General features: G+C 42.7%; 1 protein-coding gene across 3 annotated transcripts; it reads left to right on the top strand.

The window, feature by feature from the left end:
• The first annotated feature begins 1,764 nt into the window (after positions 1–1,764).
• Positions 1,765–19,658, top strand: sall1a (spalt-like transcription factor 1a). Of its 3 annotated transcripts, none has more exons than XM_063882001.1 (3): positions 1,765–1,832; positions 13,598–17,004; positions 17,994–19,658. In XM_063882001.1, exons 2-3 carry the CDS (start codon positions 13,813–13,815, stop codon positions 18,432–18,434), a joined length of 3,633 nt encoding a protein of 1,210 aa, XP_063738071.1. In that variant the 5' UTR covers positions 1,765–1,832; positions 13,598–13,812; the 3' UTR covers positions 18,435–19,658. The 3 variants fall into 3 exon arrangements, with proteins under 3 accessions (XP_063738071.1, XP_063738069.1, XP_063738070.1); XM_063881999.1 differs by lacking the exon at positions 1,765–1,832 and adding an exon at positions 7,738–8,579; XM_063882000.1 differs by lacking the exon at positions 1,765–1,832 and adding an exon at positions 10,946–11,034.
• Positions 19,659–20,081: the final 423 nt, after the last annotated feature.

Genomic DNA, 20,081 nt, shown 5'->3' with positions numbered 1-20,081 from the left:
GTTTGTCAGGAGATGTCCCTCCCTTCTGCGTGTTTACACTCACAGGGGCCACACTTGGCTGTTAGCGGGGGAGAAAACTGGGAAAACAGCCGTCTTGTGAGAGCCAAGACTCTTACTGTGAATATTAAAGAGAGACAGGGAAGGGGAGAGAGGGGGAGAGAGAGGGAGAAAAACCAGCTATCTGGACAAAACAAAGCTTGGTTTGGAGAGCCCGGAGCACATAATAAGCACGGCTCTTTCACTGCACACCCAGGGCACTCTGGAAAAGTGGGGAGGCCGCTGAATGGGAAAGGAAGTAATAAAAAAAGCAAACTTCTTTCAAAAGAGTCCTGTGTGTGTGTGTGTGTGTGTGTGTGTGTGTGTGTGTGTGTGTGTGTGTGTGTGTGTGTGTGTGTGTGTGTGTGTGTGTGTGTGTGTGTGTGTGTGTGTGTGTGTGTGTGTGTGTGTGTGTGTGTGTGTGTGTGTGTGTGTGTGTGTGTGTGTGTGTGTGTGTGTGTGTGTGTGTGTGTGTGTGTGTGTGTGTGTGATGAGCAGTCTACCTATAGTAAAAGTTTCTTTGACGCAGCTTTTGACTCCACTAAGAGACAGAATTGTCAAATAGTGATAACGTCATCAAAGACAGTGCGAGGATCTTAGAGGCCGCGTGAAAAGGTAAGGAGATCCGTGCCGTGTCCCCTCACCAGACATGTTGAAGGGCGTTTAAAAAGCAGCAACTGGCCAGACATGTAGAGCAGAGGGGTAGGAGGCTAAGTAAAAGGGCAGTGGAGTTTGATGAGAGAGTCTGCTTGCCATTCTGTCTGATCTGCGGCCTAAATGAGCTAAGAGAGAGAGGGAGGGACTGTTTGATTTGAACACACACACACACACACACACACACACACACACACACACACACACACACACACACACACACACACACACACACACACACACACACACATACAGTACATACAGTACACAAACACACATGGTGTCTAGCTTTGAAGCATTTTGCATAAATCAATGCATCACCTTTTCTAATGTCTTTGGGATTAAATGTTAGAGACTGTCCGTCGTCTGTAAACTTTAAACACTAATATGTGAGCTTTTAAAAAGTACGTATGCTCTCGTATCACTACAGTTGCTACAGAAATATTCACTCTTATATATGTCTTAAACAAATATGCATAGTACTCTGTTACGCATACTCTAATTTAAGCGTTTAGTTGTCTTTTTTCTGTGTTGTGCTTTCATGATTGTGTCCCTTGCACCATTGATTTCTATTTCTTCTTACACTATTTTAAACATATCTAGATCTTATATTGTGTGTTGCATTGCTAGAGGAGCCTGGGACTTCTAAAGTGACAAAAAATAGCCTTTTAAATTGAAATTAAAGCTGAAATTGACAAAGAAGGATCTATCCTGCTTTGCTTTGATTCCTCTTGGTTTACTGTGCATCAGCTTGAACCTGGGAAAGAAGCACTGCTGTGTTCAGGGTATCTTCAGTTTTAATAGAAATGAAAGCACCAAATTTTGTTAAAGGTGGAGACAGAGGGCAAAAAAAGGAGAATTAGATAATAGAGGGAGGGAGGGAGGGAGTTGTGAGGAGGCATGAGAGACACATGTGAGTAAAGAAGCCCGTCTGGTGGCAGCGCTGCAACTTCAGTGAGTTCACCCCCTGAAGGGTCTTTTCGCTAGTCATCAGGGACCTGACTTCCCTGACGTCCCATATCCGACTAGACTCCTACAAGTGGGGTAAATAAAGAATGACAAGCCCCACCTCGCTCACCGCCCTTCACCCCCTCAACCCCCAGGCCGGTTGCACCCCTCTCCTCCTCTCCAGTGCAGACATGGTGAGCAACAATTCAGCTTTAACTAAATAACGTCTCATTTCCTCTCTGTTCGCTGTGTTGACGGATCTGCCAAACCTTTGCAGCGCAGAAATTTTTATCCGCCATGTTTTATCATGTGGTCAGCTAAATAACACACTTAACAAAAACAGACACGCACGACATGACTGTGTCTGACACGCACACACACACACACACATTTAGAGCCCTCTCTTGTGTGGTCACAGGGAGCTGAAGTACGCACATGCAAACACACGAGAGGACCTCACATTGAGACTGCAGCACTATTCTTTCCAACAGAATGCTGATTTTTAACCGCCGTAACCCCACTGCAGTCTAATGTGTGTTTGTGCTTGTTTTAAAGAGCAGTTGAGGATATAAAGGTGTCAAATTCAGTGCTGTTTTCTTTATATGGAAGATAGAGGGGTGTAAAGAAAGCACAGGGCAAACTGAAGGATTTGCACGCTATCGCCCAGGCACTGAAATAGCACGTTAAAAACACGGTGTGCCCAAGTGAGCTGGTCCTTTTGAAGCGTAATAATCCAAAAAATCCACAAATAAGTTGACACTTTTTGAGGAAAGAGTTAAAGGATCTGTGTATTATGTAGGTATTTAACATTTTCTTTCCTTTTTTATGTTAAGAATTGAAAAAACTGCTGTAAAAATGACATGAAATGCATTGCTTCTTGTTTCTGAAGCATAACAGCGCACAAAAATGTTCCAAGTTTGATGCCGTTTCATTAATAACGAATGCAGAATATCAACTCAAATACAAAGAAATCCCCTGAAGAAGTGTTAAGATACTGAATACAGCCAGAACCAGCACCGCCAGTAGCCCTTCCAGGTGGCAGACAGCGAGTCTGGGAGTGTCGTGGAGGCTCCACCCGGCCTCCCTCCCATCCCTTCCCCTTTAGCTGCAGGCAGGTCAGGGACAAACTGGAGATCAATAGCTTGCGTTCGCCCATAGCTGTCCCATTTCTCAGGCGGGACACTGATGCTAACTATCAATAGTAATAAGGGGCTGTCTGAGACACAGTTAACTGCTGGCGAACCAACACAGCTGTCTGGCGGCAGTTGATAAACATCTTGTGACCAGAGTCGCTGCGAATAAACCACTTGATAGGTTTCAACTTTGTGGTTGTATTTACTGTAAGGACGTGTGTTTTTTTTTTACGTGCCGTGTCTCCTCGCTCCGTGGTTACCTGCCTGCTGCTTTGTTGTGTGGTTACACTGCTACAGACATCATGTGTGTTTTCTGAACACTGTGTTTACGAGCCTGTGAAGTAACGTAGGGATAATTCAATGTGTAATTTTTAGATTTTGCTTCCAGCTTCTTAAAAATACATAAACTCTCAGTTTTTGGGGGGTGATGTGTATAATTTCTTCAAGATGTTTGCAGGGTTCCTCTGTAACCTCCAGTCTTAGTGATGTGTGTCAGTGTAATCCGGCTCCATTCTACGAAACATCTAACGGCCTAAGCATCTCTCTTCGTCCAAATACCATTTGTCAATGTCATATGAAAGCAGAATGTGTTTTTCAAGAATCCGAAAAAAAAGCTAAAATAGGAGTCTTGGTGGTTGTCCAGTGCCGTGGCATTTCCCGTTAATCCAAGTCAAGCGAGCATGTTTAATCAGATACAATCAGGAGAATTTGTATCATAACAATTGGAGGACTTAATGATTGCGAGTATCTATTTAGAAAGAAGAAGTGGGTGCAGAGTAACGAGAAACAGACCTACAGTCGTGAAGCATTGACAATCTAAATATATTTATTCTAGAAATATGTTCACGAGCTTGTATTGAGTTGCTTTCATTTTATACTTTACAATTTCAAATTACTGACATGGTTTTTATACATGTTCCATGTGTTCCTGTCAACTGTGCAACTTTTCTGCTGGTTTGACTGTTAGAGAATAAAGCATACAGTATAAATCATTATCCAAGCATGGGTTAAAGCAAATGTTTTTGACACTTATGATTAATAGACTTCATTTTGCACGAAAGTAAACCTTATTTTCGAGATAGAAATGGCACACAAAATAAGAACTGCGATCATGGATTATCACAGATTGGAATTTGTCAAAGTTTAGTAAGGTTTCTGTTTTGAGCTTATAATTTTAGCTTATAATTGCACCAGATGCTTTATTTTTAAATGAAACATACATAATTCAATGAATGTAGTAATCATAATGATTTCTTTTAGACAATGTATGAAATGATGCATGTTATTTATGTGGCAATAACAAAGAAAAACCTCATTTTTTGACATAAAACCTAAAGAGACCGTTGTTTAAAACATGCACAAGACTGATTATACCATCAATTTAAATGAACAGTAACTTTTATAAAACATCTATATTATCATGTTTGTTAAACTTATTATAACTTACAAAACAAAAGACTTCTTTTCCAGAAGTGGTTGTGGATGTCTGAGTGAGTGCACACCTGCCTGTGCTGTCTGGTTTCCAGTTACACACTCAGGACACTGCTGCCTCTCTCACTAATAACTGTGAGGACGAGACTCTTAGTCAGGGATCCTTTGGCAGACATCTCCTTACACTTGTACACTTGTACCTGAGCTCACACACACACACACACACAGCCGCACAGAGTAGGCAGAGTGTGTGTTTCACAGCTGACCCTACCAGCGGCACATGCAAACTCACACACACTGCGCGGACACGGTGAGTGTGACCCCCAGCACCTCGGTGACACACTCGAATGTTTGCTTGTTTTCCCTCAAACAAGACGGGATTGAAAGGCGGTGTCTGTAACTGCAGCTGAGATAATGTAAAAACAAACACAGCCCATTGATATCGGGTGATGCTGCGGGAAGTTGTCAGGGGGCACAATGGGGGGAGACAATCTGCAGGACAAGTGGTGGCAGGGCTGCAGGAGGACAATGGAGAGGGTTTGATCTCTTAATTAATGGAGGCTATTCCCCGCTGCTGCAGGTACTGAATTCTAATGCAGGCCATTTTTCAAACGGGTATCTTTAGTGGCAAAACAGAGCTCTAAATGCTGCTTCGGGTCATCTGGAAGACAAAGTAATTTCAGTCTGTTCAGAAATATTGATAGTTTCTGTTACATGTCTTTAGAAACGTAATTTAAAAACACTCCAAAAGTTGAATGAATTATGAAAATAATTCTGAAATATAAATGCACTGAGATTGATTTCTATTTAGAGTGGACACTTCGTACAAAGCTGTGTCATTAAGATGCACACAGTACATGTGTGACTTGTTACAAGGAAAATGTGGGACTATTTCTTTATTTCTTTGAGCATGAGGCCAGCTTACAACAATCCCTTTAATCAAGCTCCTAATCCCTCTGCAAGACGTCAGCATGCCATGAATAAGGCCAAGCACTTCTTGATATTTGTGTTGGAAACCATGGGGGTCAAACGCTTCAGCCTTCACTGATAATCAAACATAAGGCTCAACATATAGTATAGAAAAAAATGTAGTCTGCCATAAATATAAATGTGTGTGTATTTATATAATTATATGCCATTAAATAACTAGGATCTGTAATAACTGACATCATTTTCTGTATTTTGTATTCAAATGCAGAGTCTTTCTAAATTCTATAGCCACAACTTGTGATTGGTAGTTTTTATTAAAGAACCTTAAAAAATATCTTTAAATGAGCATATAAAACACACCTATCAAATGATGATGGTTTGTATTAATCACAAAACAGCCTTTTAGATTAAATATATTCTGTTGTTTAATGTCTAAACACCCTGATAAACACTAAACCTCTTTATGGTTTGCTTGTTTTCTCATCTTTTCACTCCCATTAAAACACACACACACACACACACACACAGAGACAGCTGACCTAGATGAAGGCCTGGTGCAGCTAGTTGTAATTCTTTAGGCATCGCGTAGTGCAGGACCGTGAATAGAAAGCCACCACGTGTTGAATGCGCGTGTCACACAGAGAGTCTCGCGCTCAGAAACACTAAGGGCTCAGGTTTGGGAGAGATTCTCCGCCGCAACTATCACATTATGCGGTCAAACGCGCAGTGTTTGTGCGCTGTATGATCCATCATGGCATGTCAGTGATAATAGTGAGGGATGGCCCCGGGCCGCACCTTCTGTCATGTGTTGCGCACAGTATTGATTGCGCACGACAGACAAATGCGCAGTTTTTATGCGCAAAAGGCTCCTGTCATTCACCTCCTATTGCAGAAAACACACTTTTATATGTTGACGAATAGCATCTGCGTATCTAATTCATGTATTTATTAGATCATTCCAAAAGTAAATGTTAATTAATATATTTATGTGATAATGAAAAATATTATATATATTGTTTGTATTATTATATTATTTCTAAGATGTTTTATTTCAATAATTAAACTTAAGGTTATACAATTCCACTATCCTCTGTAATAGCACACAGCTGTCCAAATGTATAATTATTATATTATGATAAAAAATGATATTGAACACAACCAATTTCACGTCCCAAAATTAAAAACTGAAACATATTTTACGTTTCAATTGAAAACTTTTTCAGGCTTTGAGTTATGTGTGTTGGGTCCCCAAACTGTGTCCGCGTGTGTCATTCCGCCCATGATGGTTAACACTGTATCCTCACCGTCCTGAGTGAATCCCATTTAAAACGTCTCGCGCTCGGCTGGGCTACAAATCACCCTGTTTACAATCTCACACCAACACTCACATCAATTAACTGGACATTGATTTTCCCGCCCGGGACATTACAATATTGCAGACCCCTTTTTTCCTCTCCCAGCAATTTCAAGTTTGCTGCACATAATTGCATGGGCTTTTTAACGACACACACACACACACATACACACACACACACGTTTCCCCTATTAATGATCGTTTGCTGTATGATTATCTTTGCTTACATTTCGATGTACTTGATACATCTGTCATTTCTACAAAAATATGTTTGACATTTTAATATATTCGGTTGGATATTTGACATTAGTAAAGCAGATCAGCCATCAGTGGTAGTTGATTTTCCCCCTTTGCTCTTTCCTTTTTTTTCATGAATAAGTAAATAGTAAGGCTAGTCGAAACAAAAAAGATAGCTGACACAAGAGAGGACCAGATCCATCTAGCCTGCAGCCGCTCTTTAAATATTCAGTGAAAAATAATGGCATCCGAGGCATCACCTATAGTAACATTATTATCTTCATTTCTCAAAATCAGCTCGACTGAGAGCTTCGTTTATCTTTTTCACGCAATAAATCTCCTCCACCGAGCCTCACGTGAAGCTCCTGTGGGACCTCTTGCCCTCTTAAAACATCCCCACTGAGGCGCACTCCTGTTAGTGCATTATTTAGGGCTATCATAATAATAAGTATGATAATATTTAGTGTATGAGTGGTCCATAACTTATTTAAAGGTTTTATTCAGGCGTTGTTTTCTTTGATTTACGTTTAAATGCATTATTATATTAATAATAATCTAAAAAAAAACGCGCTCCTTTAGAAATGAAAAGGCAACAAAACACTTAACTTTTGATAAGGACATCATGCTGTCACTCATGAATGGCGACAGTATAAAAACCAACACGTTTTTGTATGACTTAAGTAAGTGTTGTGCAAAACAGATACGTGTGAGAGAGACATTCGCTTGAAAATAATGTCTGAGATATAAATAAAAAGCTGCATTTCTCCCTGTTCAGATACTTGTCTCCGCTCTCTTTACCACTGATCATCCCTGTGCGCACAAAGCGTTTGGATCTGCTGTGCGCAATCAGAGAGAGGGAGAGAGAGGGATGGAGGGAGGGAGGAGGTGTAGGTGAATGGCAGCGTGACTGAGCAGCTCTACGACCAATCAGATTGTCGATGGGCGGGGCTCCGCATTTGTCCCAACGCTGCACGGGCCCTCAAAGTTTGTTTATTCGCGGAATGCAGTGTGTGATGAAAACGTGTTAGTAAGTAAACCCCTCTTTCGACTAATAATAATCAAATGAGACTGATTGGGACGTCGGAACACAACACCGTGGACTTTTGGGAACGCGTACCGGTGCCATTTACGCACGGAACATGCTGGCGAGACGCTGCGTTTTAGCGCACCGGGATTGAAACTCTTCAGAGAGTAGGTGTCGGTGTACAGCACAACAAGACCTGAATCACAACGATCTTAATGCGAGAGCGGAGTACCGAGCTGCAGAGAGGAGAAAGTTGGTGATCGCGGAGGTTTTGGAGCGTCCACACACTCCTCCACATCTACAGGAAAAAGAGACAAGAAAACTGTGATCGGTGCTTGATCGATGTGGAAGATTGGAAGATACTGTTGCAGGCATTGACTCGAGACGCTGACATTCCCATGTAGTAGCCAAGATAAGCTTTGACTTGGCTAACAGAAGGGGTTAAACCGTATCTAAAGGGAGTTTGGAAAACCCAGCCTTTCTTCCCCAAACGGATCAACTCATTGGGTGGGAGCTGAGAGAGAGACAAGAGTCCCCAGCAAATCAGGAGCTAATTGATTAAAGAGACTTCATTTGAATAGGAGGGGGGCTGGCGAGGTGCCAATCGCCTTTCAAAGAAGCCCCCCGTATGATTAATCGCAGAGCATTATTGATAATCATAACGGGGCACATGCGCGGTGGATGGGCTCGATTTACGTAATTTTTGAGAAGGTTTTGTAGTCATTTTTTTATTCTTTGCCTGCTGATGTGCCAGCCAGCATGTCGCGGAGGAAACAAGCGAAGCCGCAACACTTCCAATCCGACCCTCATCTGCCTTTATCGGAGCACAATGGTGAGTTCACGTAACCTCTCGATGCATTCATCCAGGCACCATGAATATCTCACTTTTTGGGCTGTTTTGTGGTGTCTTTTTTAACATCTGACCATCCAATTTAATACTTTGAGTCGGACTTTAAAATATTACTTTTAGCTTGTTTCTTCTTTAAATTCAATCGTCACTTTTCAACACTTTTTCCACAATGTATGATGTTTAGGATTTATTTAAATTCACTTTATCACATTTCGAAGAGGAATTTAGAATTGCTTTATTATTATTTTTTTCCTCGCTTAAAATTATTTTTGTTGGAATTAAACAAATTGATCAAAAAATAAAAAAGTTAAACAATAATAAGGACAGTTTAGCCCACACTTCTCTACAGTTTTAAGCTGCTTGTGTGTATCTAAAGTCGTAAAAGTATATATTCTCAGATTTACGGTTCAAACTGTGTTTTTATAATTAAACTCAAAGTCTAAGCCGGTTTAGTTTCGGTCCCTCAGCGGACCACCCTGTCGCTGCTGCCGGGAACTTCTCCCTGGATCCCGGACACTGAAACTCCCCCCATCCGCCTGTTTTAGTCCCGCAATGTTGGGTCGTAAAATGTTTTCCGACCTTTTATTAAAAAATCAGTCTCACAAAGACACTTCCTGTGCACTTACTCCGTGCTTTATTGCTCAAAAGTTACACGAGAGAGAACAAACTGCTTTTAGATTAACACACATCCTCCCTCATCCTGAAAGTATTCCGCTTTACTCATCGTTTTCACATGTTGTTCAAATAGTAGCATTAGGGAGAAGTTTTTATCTAAAACACACTCTCGATTCCTCGTATATTACCAAATAATGTTCTCAACCAACAACAACAGTTAAAATGCTGAGTCTTGAACGCTTAAAGATTAAATAAAAAAGATAATGATTTGCTGGCAAAATGAAATCCTCTCTTTTTACGGTGCTGTTGTGCCTAATGTGTGAAATCAGTGTAAATCCACGTCTATATTCTGGAGCTCAGAGTTTCAGAGGCCAGTCGTTTCCAGTTAAGTTATAATAATGTAAATTGGCAAATGACAGATACAAATATAAAACGAATTGAAAAACTAACACAGAAGTACGGCATTAGACACTGTAGGATAAAGGTTAATAACTGCTGCATTTCGTAACAGGACGTTGCGTTGTAACGTGCATTTTTTTGTTTACTGACTTTTGGACTTTCCTATTAAAGGACTTATTACCAAGAAAATAATGTTTTATTTATTACAAAATGTATTTAATTTAAAAATAGGATGCCTATCTTTGGTGTCATGCAGCATAATCGAACTTTAGTCCTAAAGATTTATATTTTTGTCATTTTAATGTGCAGAAAAATATGAAGGCCATAAATAATACATAAATATAAAATACGTATTATCTTTACTATTGTCTGGCCCTGTTCGACAAGGCCTATGCATTTAATATTTGCACTGTGAATACTCTCAAAGCCACATTGTGTTTAGTGGTGCCTGAAAAGCATGAGCAGGTCATTTTAAATACACACTTTCAGCAGAAGTCATGTATAGAAAACCGTATTCTTCCATATCACGTGATTTTTAGGAACTTGATGATAAATGCAAAACAAAGTTATTTCCTGAGGGAGATTTTTTCTGCATTTTCCTTGAAATCTAATAAACTTAGTGGAGAGTCAACAACTCTGGCACACTGCAGCATTTCTTAATTATGACCCATTCTGTGCCACATGTTTAAATTGTTGCTCTTGTGCGTCTAATTGTTAAGGTATGGATGTGTTGTCTTTAGGTTTAGGGGGAATTTGGAGATTTTGCTGAAATTGTGCAGTGTGTCTCCTGGAGAGTAGTGGCAGTCGGAAGTGAAAACACTAAGTCTTTGTGTGTGTAGCTGAATATCAGTGATGCTGAGGGCCGTGGTGACTGGGAGGTCGGAGTGAGAGCCACAGAGGGTGGGATGTTGAGCTGTTTTAACCTTTGCCAGTGTCCCTCTGTGCGGAGGTGATGTGAGTTCAGGTCCCTCTCTACCTCGCCATTGACCCCGCTGCTCGGAGCTGCAGGCGGCCCAGCAAGGCCTCGGCTTTTCATTTAAGTGTGTGTGAGGCCTTATCAATGTTTTGGCCATCCCCTTTTGCCCTATCTGAGTGGCCCCCCTAGAGAGGAGATTGGCAGGGCAGCCCACTCTGCGCTGTTGTTCCCTGCAAACAGTTGCTTGTCATTGTGCCAGTGTTTATGTGGTGTGAGTCTAAGGTGTAGCCTGAAGGACTCGTTTGCCTTTTTCTCCCTCCCCTCGAGCTTTACGCATGTCACCGGGGCAGAGCTTCTTAGATTTGGTCCTGGACCACGGCAGCGTTAGTGGATCCCCATCTAGTGTTCAGTGAGATGAGTCCTGAGGGCTGGAGACGATGAGAGCAGAAACCCTCCTGAAGTTACAAGTGTCAAGAGGCTCACAGAGGCCCCCTGCGAAAAAATAATGTAGGATCTCTCAAAGCTCGCCGTCAACTTTTTTTCTCACTAATCCTCGCTTTCTTGCCTCTCATATTCAGACTTTGGTCAGTCTCTTTAAAGCTCTGTCCTCTGCTCTTTGTCTCTCCTGACGCCCTTTAGCCCTGCACACCGCTTGCTTTGTGCTTTTGATAGAGATTCTATGGAAGTTTTACAGACTCCATCTTTTTGCCAGCTTGACTTTAACTTAATTTTAATTGGAAGTTAATCCTTGCTATTTCTGGAATTAAGCCTAATGCTCGCATCTGCGTTGTTTGTTGTTCTAGTCTAATGTGGACAGTGGATTTGTAATCATGCATTGATTTAGTTTTGATTCTTTTCGTCGTTGTGTACAGTAACACATATAGTGCACGGTTACAAGAGCACATGTGTATGCGTGTTAGCAGGAAATATTATACCTCTGTTTTGCAGCTGTAAGGGCATTTTTTCCTACTTTCGAATTGCAAATTTAGGATATATTTTGTAAGGAAAAGACTGTAAATTGCTGCAGTGCACAATTTTGATTGCTCCAGTTCCTAAATTGTTAAAAACAGAAATGCAGTTATTATTTTACGCATAAATTGTATCTGTTGAGTCTTACAGTTTTTGTAATTATTTATTCTAGAGATAATTTTATTAATTCCATTTTTGTTTTTGAGAATATGCGTAGAATATAAATTGATGATGCCTTTGTTTGGATACTATTTTAAACCAGAAACGTAATTTAGATCTTCCTAAAGCGTGTGAGAAAAAGTAAATGAATTCATTTTCGGTTTTTACCATAGTTTCTTAAATAGTATATCCATCATCTATTTGCCCCTAAGCAGCGTGCCCATTTCAGCATTAACACCAATATTTAATGTATAAGGTCTCATCTTGCAGAAGTTTGTTAGACAAACGTTACCTTTTTTCATCCTATACTTTTTGCCATAGCATTGAATTTTCTTGCCTGACGTGTACATTAAGCCTCGAGAAAAGATAAAGGCTGTTTATTTAATCCTCACATTTCTCACACTATCAATCAAACTCTATTTTTTTCAAAATTAGCGCTTGGGGTGTAGGTAGACGGGTGGGTGTAAGGGGGGGATTTAACATGAAAAGTTATCATTAAAGTTGAGTCTTCCCTGTTTGCATGGTTTGCTGGTGTGAGGGCCAGGGTTTACTGTCATGGCAACTTTGCGTTATCTGATGTCTCTGAGCAGAGAAACATTGAGGGAGATAATCCCTGAATTAAACAGGATCTGCTTTGAGTCGACTGAGATGAGCAGGGCCAGGCTGTGCCGACGATCCCCGCCGCTCCCATGCTGCGCGAACAATGGGAAGGCATCCTGTCTCTCTGTGGGGCAGGGCTGCACTTCTCTGGGTTTCATTTGCAAATGAATTCTTGGCCCTGATGAAAGTGTTGAGGGGCCAGAGCCACAATGATAGCGATTCATAGAGAAATGCAATTTGTAAATCAACTTGTATGTTAAACAGTGACATTTTAGAGTGACAAAGAAGGGTAAAGAATCAGGGAAGTCTGGAGCACAGCAGTGGCTCTGGGGGCAGGGTGTCGTATCGCTTTACTCTCCCTGACTTGCACTGTTTATCAAAATGGAAAATTCTAAAACAGGTTTCTGTGCGCATTTGAAAGGCGGTCATTACTTTTGAATTCTCATAGCAGTATCAACAGACAGTCGCTGCGTCTTTATCGCAGGGTCTTTGAACTGGTGTGGTTTTTCTCAGTTTTGTAAAGTTTTCTTTGTGCATGCATTCTGATGCGTTACCCTACTCCTATTCAAAAGTCTGTTGATATGAAAAAAAAATGTATTTGTTATTTATTTAATTGGATATATTTTAGCCGCGGAAAATAATTCATATTTATCGAATAAACCTTATTAACCTTTTTCTTTCATTATTCCTCTTTTGTTTTACTTGGATTTAATATGTGCACGTATCAGCCTAGATGCCACAGGCTCTGTTCATGTCTGACTGTGACTGCTGCCTGAGTGGATACAAATTAGTTTAGTGACATAGATAACCTGTCCAAGATGCCCATAGTTGGCTGAAAATGAGCAAAGTTGACAGCGAATTGAAAGTCTAATAAGTCCTTCAAATGCTTGATTTGCGCCGAGTGGACAAGCAGACTTTGAAGGGCATGGAATATAGGAAATCAATGCCTTTCTATGAAATTTCATTAAGACCCAATGTCCTCACTTCACTCTATTCTATATTTTGATGGATTATCTGGAGAAAATGATTACCTTTGGTTGGGCTGATGAAACCCAGATGTACATCTTCAAAGATCACTTTTAAGCAATATTTGAGTAGTTCCTATTGATTTTGTATCGTCTCTTATCATGTTTCAGAGGCGGCTGCATTGAATGAGGCCTTTTTTTTCTCATTTCTGCTGGCTTATTGTTGCCTTTCAATCGTTGTTTTTGTGAACACATCAAGGGGATAAGTGTAAAACTGATTAAGTTAAGATTAACAACAATGGAATTTGAAGAGATAAAGCTGCTTCTTCAGCTGCAAAACATTTCTAATCACTAATCCTCTGTTTCCTCTTTTTCAGGGGACACAGAACTTTGTGCTGAGGACCCCCCCTGCAAGGAGTCAGATGCCCATGTCTGCAGCAGATGTTGTGCTGAGTTCTTTGAACTATCAGATCTTGAAGAACACCAGAAGAATTGCACTAAGAATCAGTTAGTTCTGATAGTGAATGAAAATCCCGCCTCCCCCACCGGAACCTTCTCGCCTGGGTCTTCTCCCCAAAATCCCGATGACCAGATGAATGACACCACTAACAACACTGATCAAACGGGGTGCAGCGACCTTTTGGAACCTAACACTCTTGAGAAAGACGAAGCCATGGATGTGGATGTTTCTGGAATGAGCAGTGGTCATGAAGAAGAAGGCAGTCATACGGAGAGAGGGAGCCCCGTCATCACAGTCAGCAACCATAGTGGCAGGGGCCCCTCTGGCCCTGCTGTTGGTACGTCGGCTATATCTGCCCCGTTACCTCAGCTCAGAAACCTGACTGAACTGGGAAACTTCTCCATGATCAACAGCAATGTCATAATTGAAAATCTGCAGAGCACCAAAGTGGCTGTGGCCCAATTCTCCCAAGAGGGTCGTAACACAGGGGGCCCGAGGGTGGCTGTGCCAGCCCTTATGGAGCAACTCCTAGGTCTCCAGCAGCAACAGATCCACCAGCTGCAGCTTATAGAGCAGATTCGTCATCAGATACTGCTGCTGGCCTCCCAGTCCCCAGAACTGCAGGTGCCCCCAACTTCTGCTTCAGGCACACTGGGGCCCGCTGCCAGTCCACTGACCACACTCAGCTCACATCTCTCCCAACAGCTGGCTGCAGCCGCAGGCCTCGCGCAGAACCTGGCTAGTCAGTCAGCCAGTATTAGCAGCCTAAAGCAGCTGGCTGCAGCGGCACAGCTACCTCAGTCCAACTCAAGCAGCAGTGAGACATCTCAGAGCATTAGCACACTGGGGCCATCAACAGTCAATACCCAGTCCTCTGACAAGAGGCCGAGTCATATGAGCAGCCTCCAATCTCAGCTCAGCAACTCCTCACTAACTAAATCATCCACGCCAGCATTTGGAATCGGTAGCTTGTTAAGCTCTGCAGTAAATCCCCTTCTACCTCAGCCCCCACCTGGAAATCCCATGTTCTCCAGCTCTCTGCCCAGTGTTGGCACCACCGTAGAGGACCTCAACTCTTTAGCAGCTTTGGCCCAGCGGAAAGGCAAGCCGCCAAATGTCACCTCATTTGAACACAAGAGCAGCTCTGACGAGGCTTTCTTCAAGCATAAGTGCAGGTTTTGTGGCAAGGTGTTTGGGAGTGACAGTGCCTTGCAAATCCACCTGCGCTCTCACACTGGAGAGAGACCATACAAGTGTAATATCTGTGGCAACCGCTTCTCCACCCGCGGTAACCTGAAAGTGCATTTCCAGCGTCATAAAGAAAAATACCCACACGTCCAGATGAACCCCTACCCTGTTCCTGAGCATTTAGACAACATACCAACAAGCACCGGCATTCCCTACGGCATGTCTATGCCCCCTGAGAAACCAGTCACCAGCTGGCTCGACAGCAAACCGGTTATGCCCACAATGACTTCCTCTGTTGGCATGCTGCTGCCACCAACCATGCCGAGCCTGCCCCATTTCATCAAAAAGGAAGATCATTCAATAGCCATAACCAGCCCATCAAATGCAAAGAGTGTCACAGGTCCTGCAGAACCTTCAGCTAAAAGTAATGATGGAGTGTCTGAAGAGGGTGAAGGTGCAGCTCTGCCTACCTCAAACGGGAAAACTGAAGAAGGCAGCCACTCCTCAGGCTTTGTGACAAATGTGAGCTCTGCCTCTGAGAGCACTGCTGACTACACGACATCTAACAGCCCACCCATGATGACCAACCCACTTATGCCTCTTATGTCTGATCAGTTCAAGGCTAAGTTCCCTTTTGGAGGCATCCTGGATCCTCTCCAGGGGTCAGAGACCTCGAAGCTACAGCAGCTAGTGGAGAACATTGACAGGAAGTTGACGGATCCCAACGAATGTGTCATCTGTCACCGGGTGCTGAGCTGCCAAAGTGCTCTGAAAATGCACTATCGCACCCACACTGGGGAAAGGCCCTTTAAGTGTAAAATCTGTGGCAGGGCGTTTACAACCAAGGGAAATCTTAAGACCCACTACAGCGTGCATAGGGCCATGCCTCCTCTAAGAGTCCAACACTCCTGCCCCATTTGTCAGAAGAAGTTCACAAACGCTGTGGTTCTGCAGCAACATATCCGCATGCACATGGGTGGGCACATCCCCAACACCCCCCTGCCAGAGAGTTACCCAGAGTCCATGGTCTCTGACACCGGCTCATTTGAAGAGGGAAACTTCGATGATCTGGACAACTTCTCTGATGACAATATGGAAGGAATGGAAGGAATGGAGGAGGGCCCAGATAGCAGTGTGCCAGACACACCCAGGTCTGCTGATGCCTCCCATGACAGTCTATGTAACTCTCCAGGCCCCTTTGAAATGGCCATGCAGGAGGAACAAGAGAGAAATGGCAGAGAGCATGCCCGTTATAATGAAACAGAGGAGCTACAAGTCAGCCAGTCAGTGGCAAATGGCTTAGTCGAGGGAGATTGCTTTACCAATGACTCCTCGTCTCTGGGAGGGGATGTTGAAAGCCAAAGCGCCGGGAGTCCAGCTGTGTCAGAATCTACCTCCTCCATGCAGGCGCCATCCCCCACAAGCATGCAGCCACAACCACGCAAATCCCCTAGCCTGGAAGAAAGGCACCAGAGGGCCTTATCCTTGGAGCACACCACTGCAAACCTCTTGCACTCTCACCCCTCCAACATCGGAGCCCTGGACCTGACATCTGTCAATCCCTCAAAAGATTCCCTGGGCATGTTATTCCCCTTCCGTGAGCGCAGCATCATCAGGAACACATCCTGTGACATCTGTGGGAAGACGTTTGCTTGTCAGAGTGCCTTGGACATTCACTATCGAAGCCATACCAAAGAACGACCATTTATTTGCACGGCCTGCAACAGGGGTTTCTCCACAAAGGGCAATCTCAAGCAGCACATGCTGACCCATCAAATGAGAGACCTGCCCTCGCAGCTCTTTGAGCCCTCAAACACCAGCCTGTCCTCCAGCCCAACCCCTTCCCTCCTCTCTGTAGGCTCTCTAAACAAACCAGAGATCAATGGCTTTTTCCATGGCTTTCACCCAGAACACAGGGAAATGCCCCCTGGCTTGGTCACTTCATCTGCCTCCACCTCCCCAGTGCTTTCTGGTGCTCCACCACGCAGGACGCCCAAGCAGCACTACTGCAACGCCTGTGGGAAGTGTTTCTCCTCCTCCAGCGCTCTGCAGATCCACGAGAGAACCCACACAGGGGAGAAGCCGTTTGCCTGCAGCATCTGTGGTCGGGCTTTCACCACCAAAGGAAACCTCAAGGTACATTTTGAAACATCCAGAAAAAAAGTGTTGCTCTCCTAAAAGTTTGTGCGTGAGAATGTTTGTGAAAAAATTAGCCTCAGAGCTCCTATTTAGTTTTATATGGCGTGCGCTAGGCATAAAGAGGTGGTAATTAATGAGTATAATTAATGAAAGGAACAGCTCTCTGAGAAAAAGTTATGGAAAGGTTGAATCATGCAACTAATATGATTATTAGGTTGGAATTCCAAAAAGTAATCAGCTACGAATGATTCCGTGCACATAATTAATTATCGGAGGCATTCATTATCCGCTACGTCAGTCTGAAGTTTTCCATAACGGACTTTGTAAAAACTGTCACAGGCCTAAAACATTAACAAAGGAATCCTGCTCAATGATCTACAGAAATTCTGCTATTTTTAAGTGCGTCAACCCTTAGTCCTACAGAGGAATTTGGGATGCATGTTCATTTTTAAGCTCTGTCTTTTTGTGAAAACTGGTCAAATACAGCGATCTGCATTTAAATTGCTACACTAAAGCACACAGAAAAGTCTGGGTAGCTTTTTGTTGAAGTTTGTATTAAAAAAATCTTAAAACAGGAAAAAAAAAAATGAACAAAATGTATTGCCTTAGTCATGAAAAGGGTATTGGCAGAGGTGAAATGTCACATGCAATTCTGGCCAGAGCAATGAAACCGGACAGTGCAATTTTACCCCGAGCCCTGCAGCCCTCCTGTGAGATGAGCAAATTAAGGTTTAGATTAAACAGCATGTATCATTCTTGCCAAAACAAGATGTTTACACCATGCTGGTACTTCTCACAGGATAAGCAACTAACTGGTCTGCTGCACACAGGGTGTGAAGCTATTTTAATTTGGAGCGGAGCATTATTATTATTTTTTCCATTGCATCATCTCATGTGCTGCTCTTGTAGCCAAGTTTGCAAACATCACTAACTTTCATCCTTCTCATTGCTCTGTCTCTCTCCTCCCCCCCTCTCTCTCTCTGTAGGTCCACATGGGCACACACATGTGGAACAGCGCTCCTGCTAGGCGTGGGCGCAGACTCTCCGTGGATGGGCCAATGGCCTTCCTGGGGGCCAACTCAATGAAGTTTCCTGAGATCTTTCAGAAGGACATGTCCTCTAGGGCAAGCAACGGAGACCCGGCTAGTTTCTGGAACCAGTACGCTGCAGCCTTCTCAAACGGCCTGGCAATGAAGACGAATGAAATCTCTGTCATCCAGAATGGAGGCATCCCACACATGTCAGGCAGTATGGGAAACGGGGGTAATTCTCCTATCGGTGGCCTGACCGGCAGCCTGGACAAGCTGCACAGCATGGAGCCCAATGCTGCTCTGGCTGGTTTGGAGAAAATGGCAAACACAGAGAACGGGACCCACTTCCGGTTCACACGCTTCATGGAGGACAATAAAGAAATTGTCACCAGTTAGAGTGTGTGTCCTCAGTTGCACACAGACACGTGAAGATGCCCGACGGCATACTGTATACATATGTAGACACACAGAAGACGAGAAAGAAAGAGAACAAGACAGGGACAAAATCAACTGAACTGCTTTTGCTCGCCATTGAATCTTTACGAACATGAGTGTGAAGACAAGTTGCTTTTTTTGTACAATGTACATGTTATAGTTTTAAGGAGCTTATTTATTAGTGGTTATAACCTTGCTTGAAACCAAGTGAAAGCATTAACAGTTAGGTTTTTGTTTGTTTTTAAGCCAGACTGGGTATGTTTGGGTGCTTAAAAAATGTGCTTTTGAAACTTAGAATATCTGGGTAGATAACCTTACCTTGGCATTAAGTTATTTTCTGTCTGTAGTAGCTATAACCGAGCTGTCAATGTTCATGTGATGCATTAGCCCTGTAATAAGCAAACAGACTTGCTGTAAATAATGTACACTGATCTTCTGTAGATGGTCCAACATCTGTGTGTTCATGCCCCCTCCCCTCATCAAAGCAAAACAATGAAATTCAGGCAAGGGACTTCATGACATGTTTGTTCCTTTCTTTCCAATTGATATTCACCTTTACTTTATTTAAGAAAACAAAACATTGAAGTTTGCTACGTTTTCAAGGGTTTATTTAGTGTTAACTTGTTTTGTTGTTTCTGTGTATTGTACTTTCTACTTTTTGTTTACTTCCATATTTTATTTCCCTCAATCTCTTATGTTTTCGTTGCTCGTATTTCGGTGTTGTTGAAAGCAAGACAGAAGGGAACATTCGGTCTGGCCTACTTCCTGGCTTTTGGAACTGAGACAGTCAATCACATGAGCAGGATTCTCCTTCAGTTTCTCAGCTGGATTTCCACTTGCTGCTATGTCCCAGCATCCTCACTGACATCCAGTGCATCAAGTTCCGTGTTGAAGCTTCTGTAAATATGTTCAGACGTGGAAATACAAAAACTCCATCGTAAGAAAATGTACATAGAGCTCACACACAAGAGAAGTCCATCACGGCCAGGGGACAAAATGATAGTGTTTTTATAAATATAAATATATATTGGGTTTGACAACCTTCGGACTGTTACATGCACTTTCTTGGAAAGTTGGAAGATCTTTATGGGTCCAGTTTCTCTACACTTTAATACCTACTAACAACTAAGATACTGTAATTCTTTACTCTAATAATCAAATACATCAGTTTTCCAAAAGAAACAATGTGTGTGTGTGTGTGTGTGTGTGTGTTTGCTTTTATTCCCTATATTTATCCTATCAAATGCAAATGCGCTGACAATTATTTTGACTCGTCAAACGTTGAAAATGATTTGAAAGAAGAGCAGAACATATCGTGTTCAGGTCCGTCGTGCAGCTCCTTTTACTTTCACTGACATGCTGCAGAAGTATAAATGGGGTTTTTAACGGTGTGATCTTCCCTTCTCTTTAATTTCAAATTATCGCACTTGTATCCTCATAATTTCCCCTGCCAATCCTTGAAATCACCAATGAATCGCTAACCTTCGAAATCAAGTAGATTCGATGCTTTTTACGCGGAAAGGAAACAGGTTCGCTCGTGGCTTTTATTTACGCCCGTTCACCAGATTGTAATAATAAAAGTCCAATCGGGGGGAACATGTCATTTTG

This window comes from Eleginops maclovinus, chromosome 4 (genome assembly GCF_036324505.1).
Source record: "Eleginops maclovinus isolate JMC-PN-2008 ecotype Puerto Natales chromosome 4, JC_Emac_rtc_rv5, whole genome shotgun sequence".
Classification (NCBI taxonomy): Eukaryota; Metazoa; Chordata; class Actinopteri; order Perciformes; family Eleginopidae; genus Eleginops; species Eleginops maclovinus.
The sequence above is the reverse complement of the archived record's forward strand: the minus strand, read 5'-3'. Positions and strand labels throughout refer to the sequence as shown.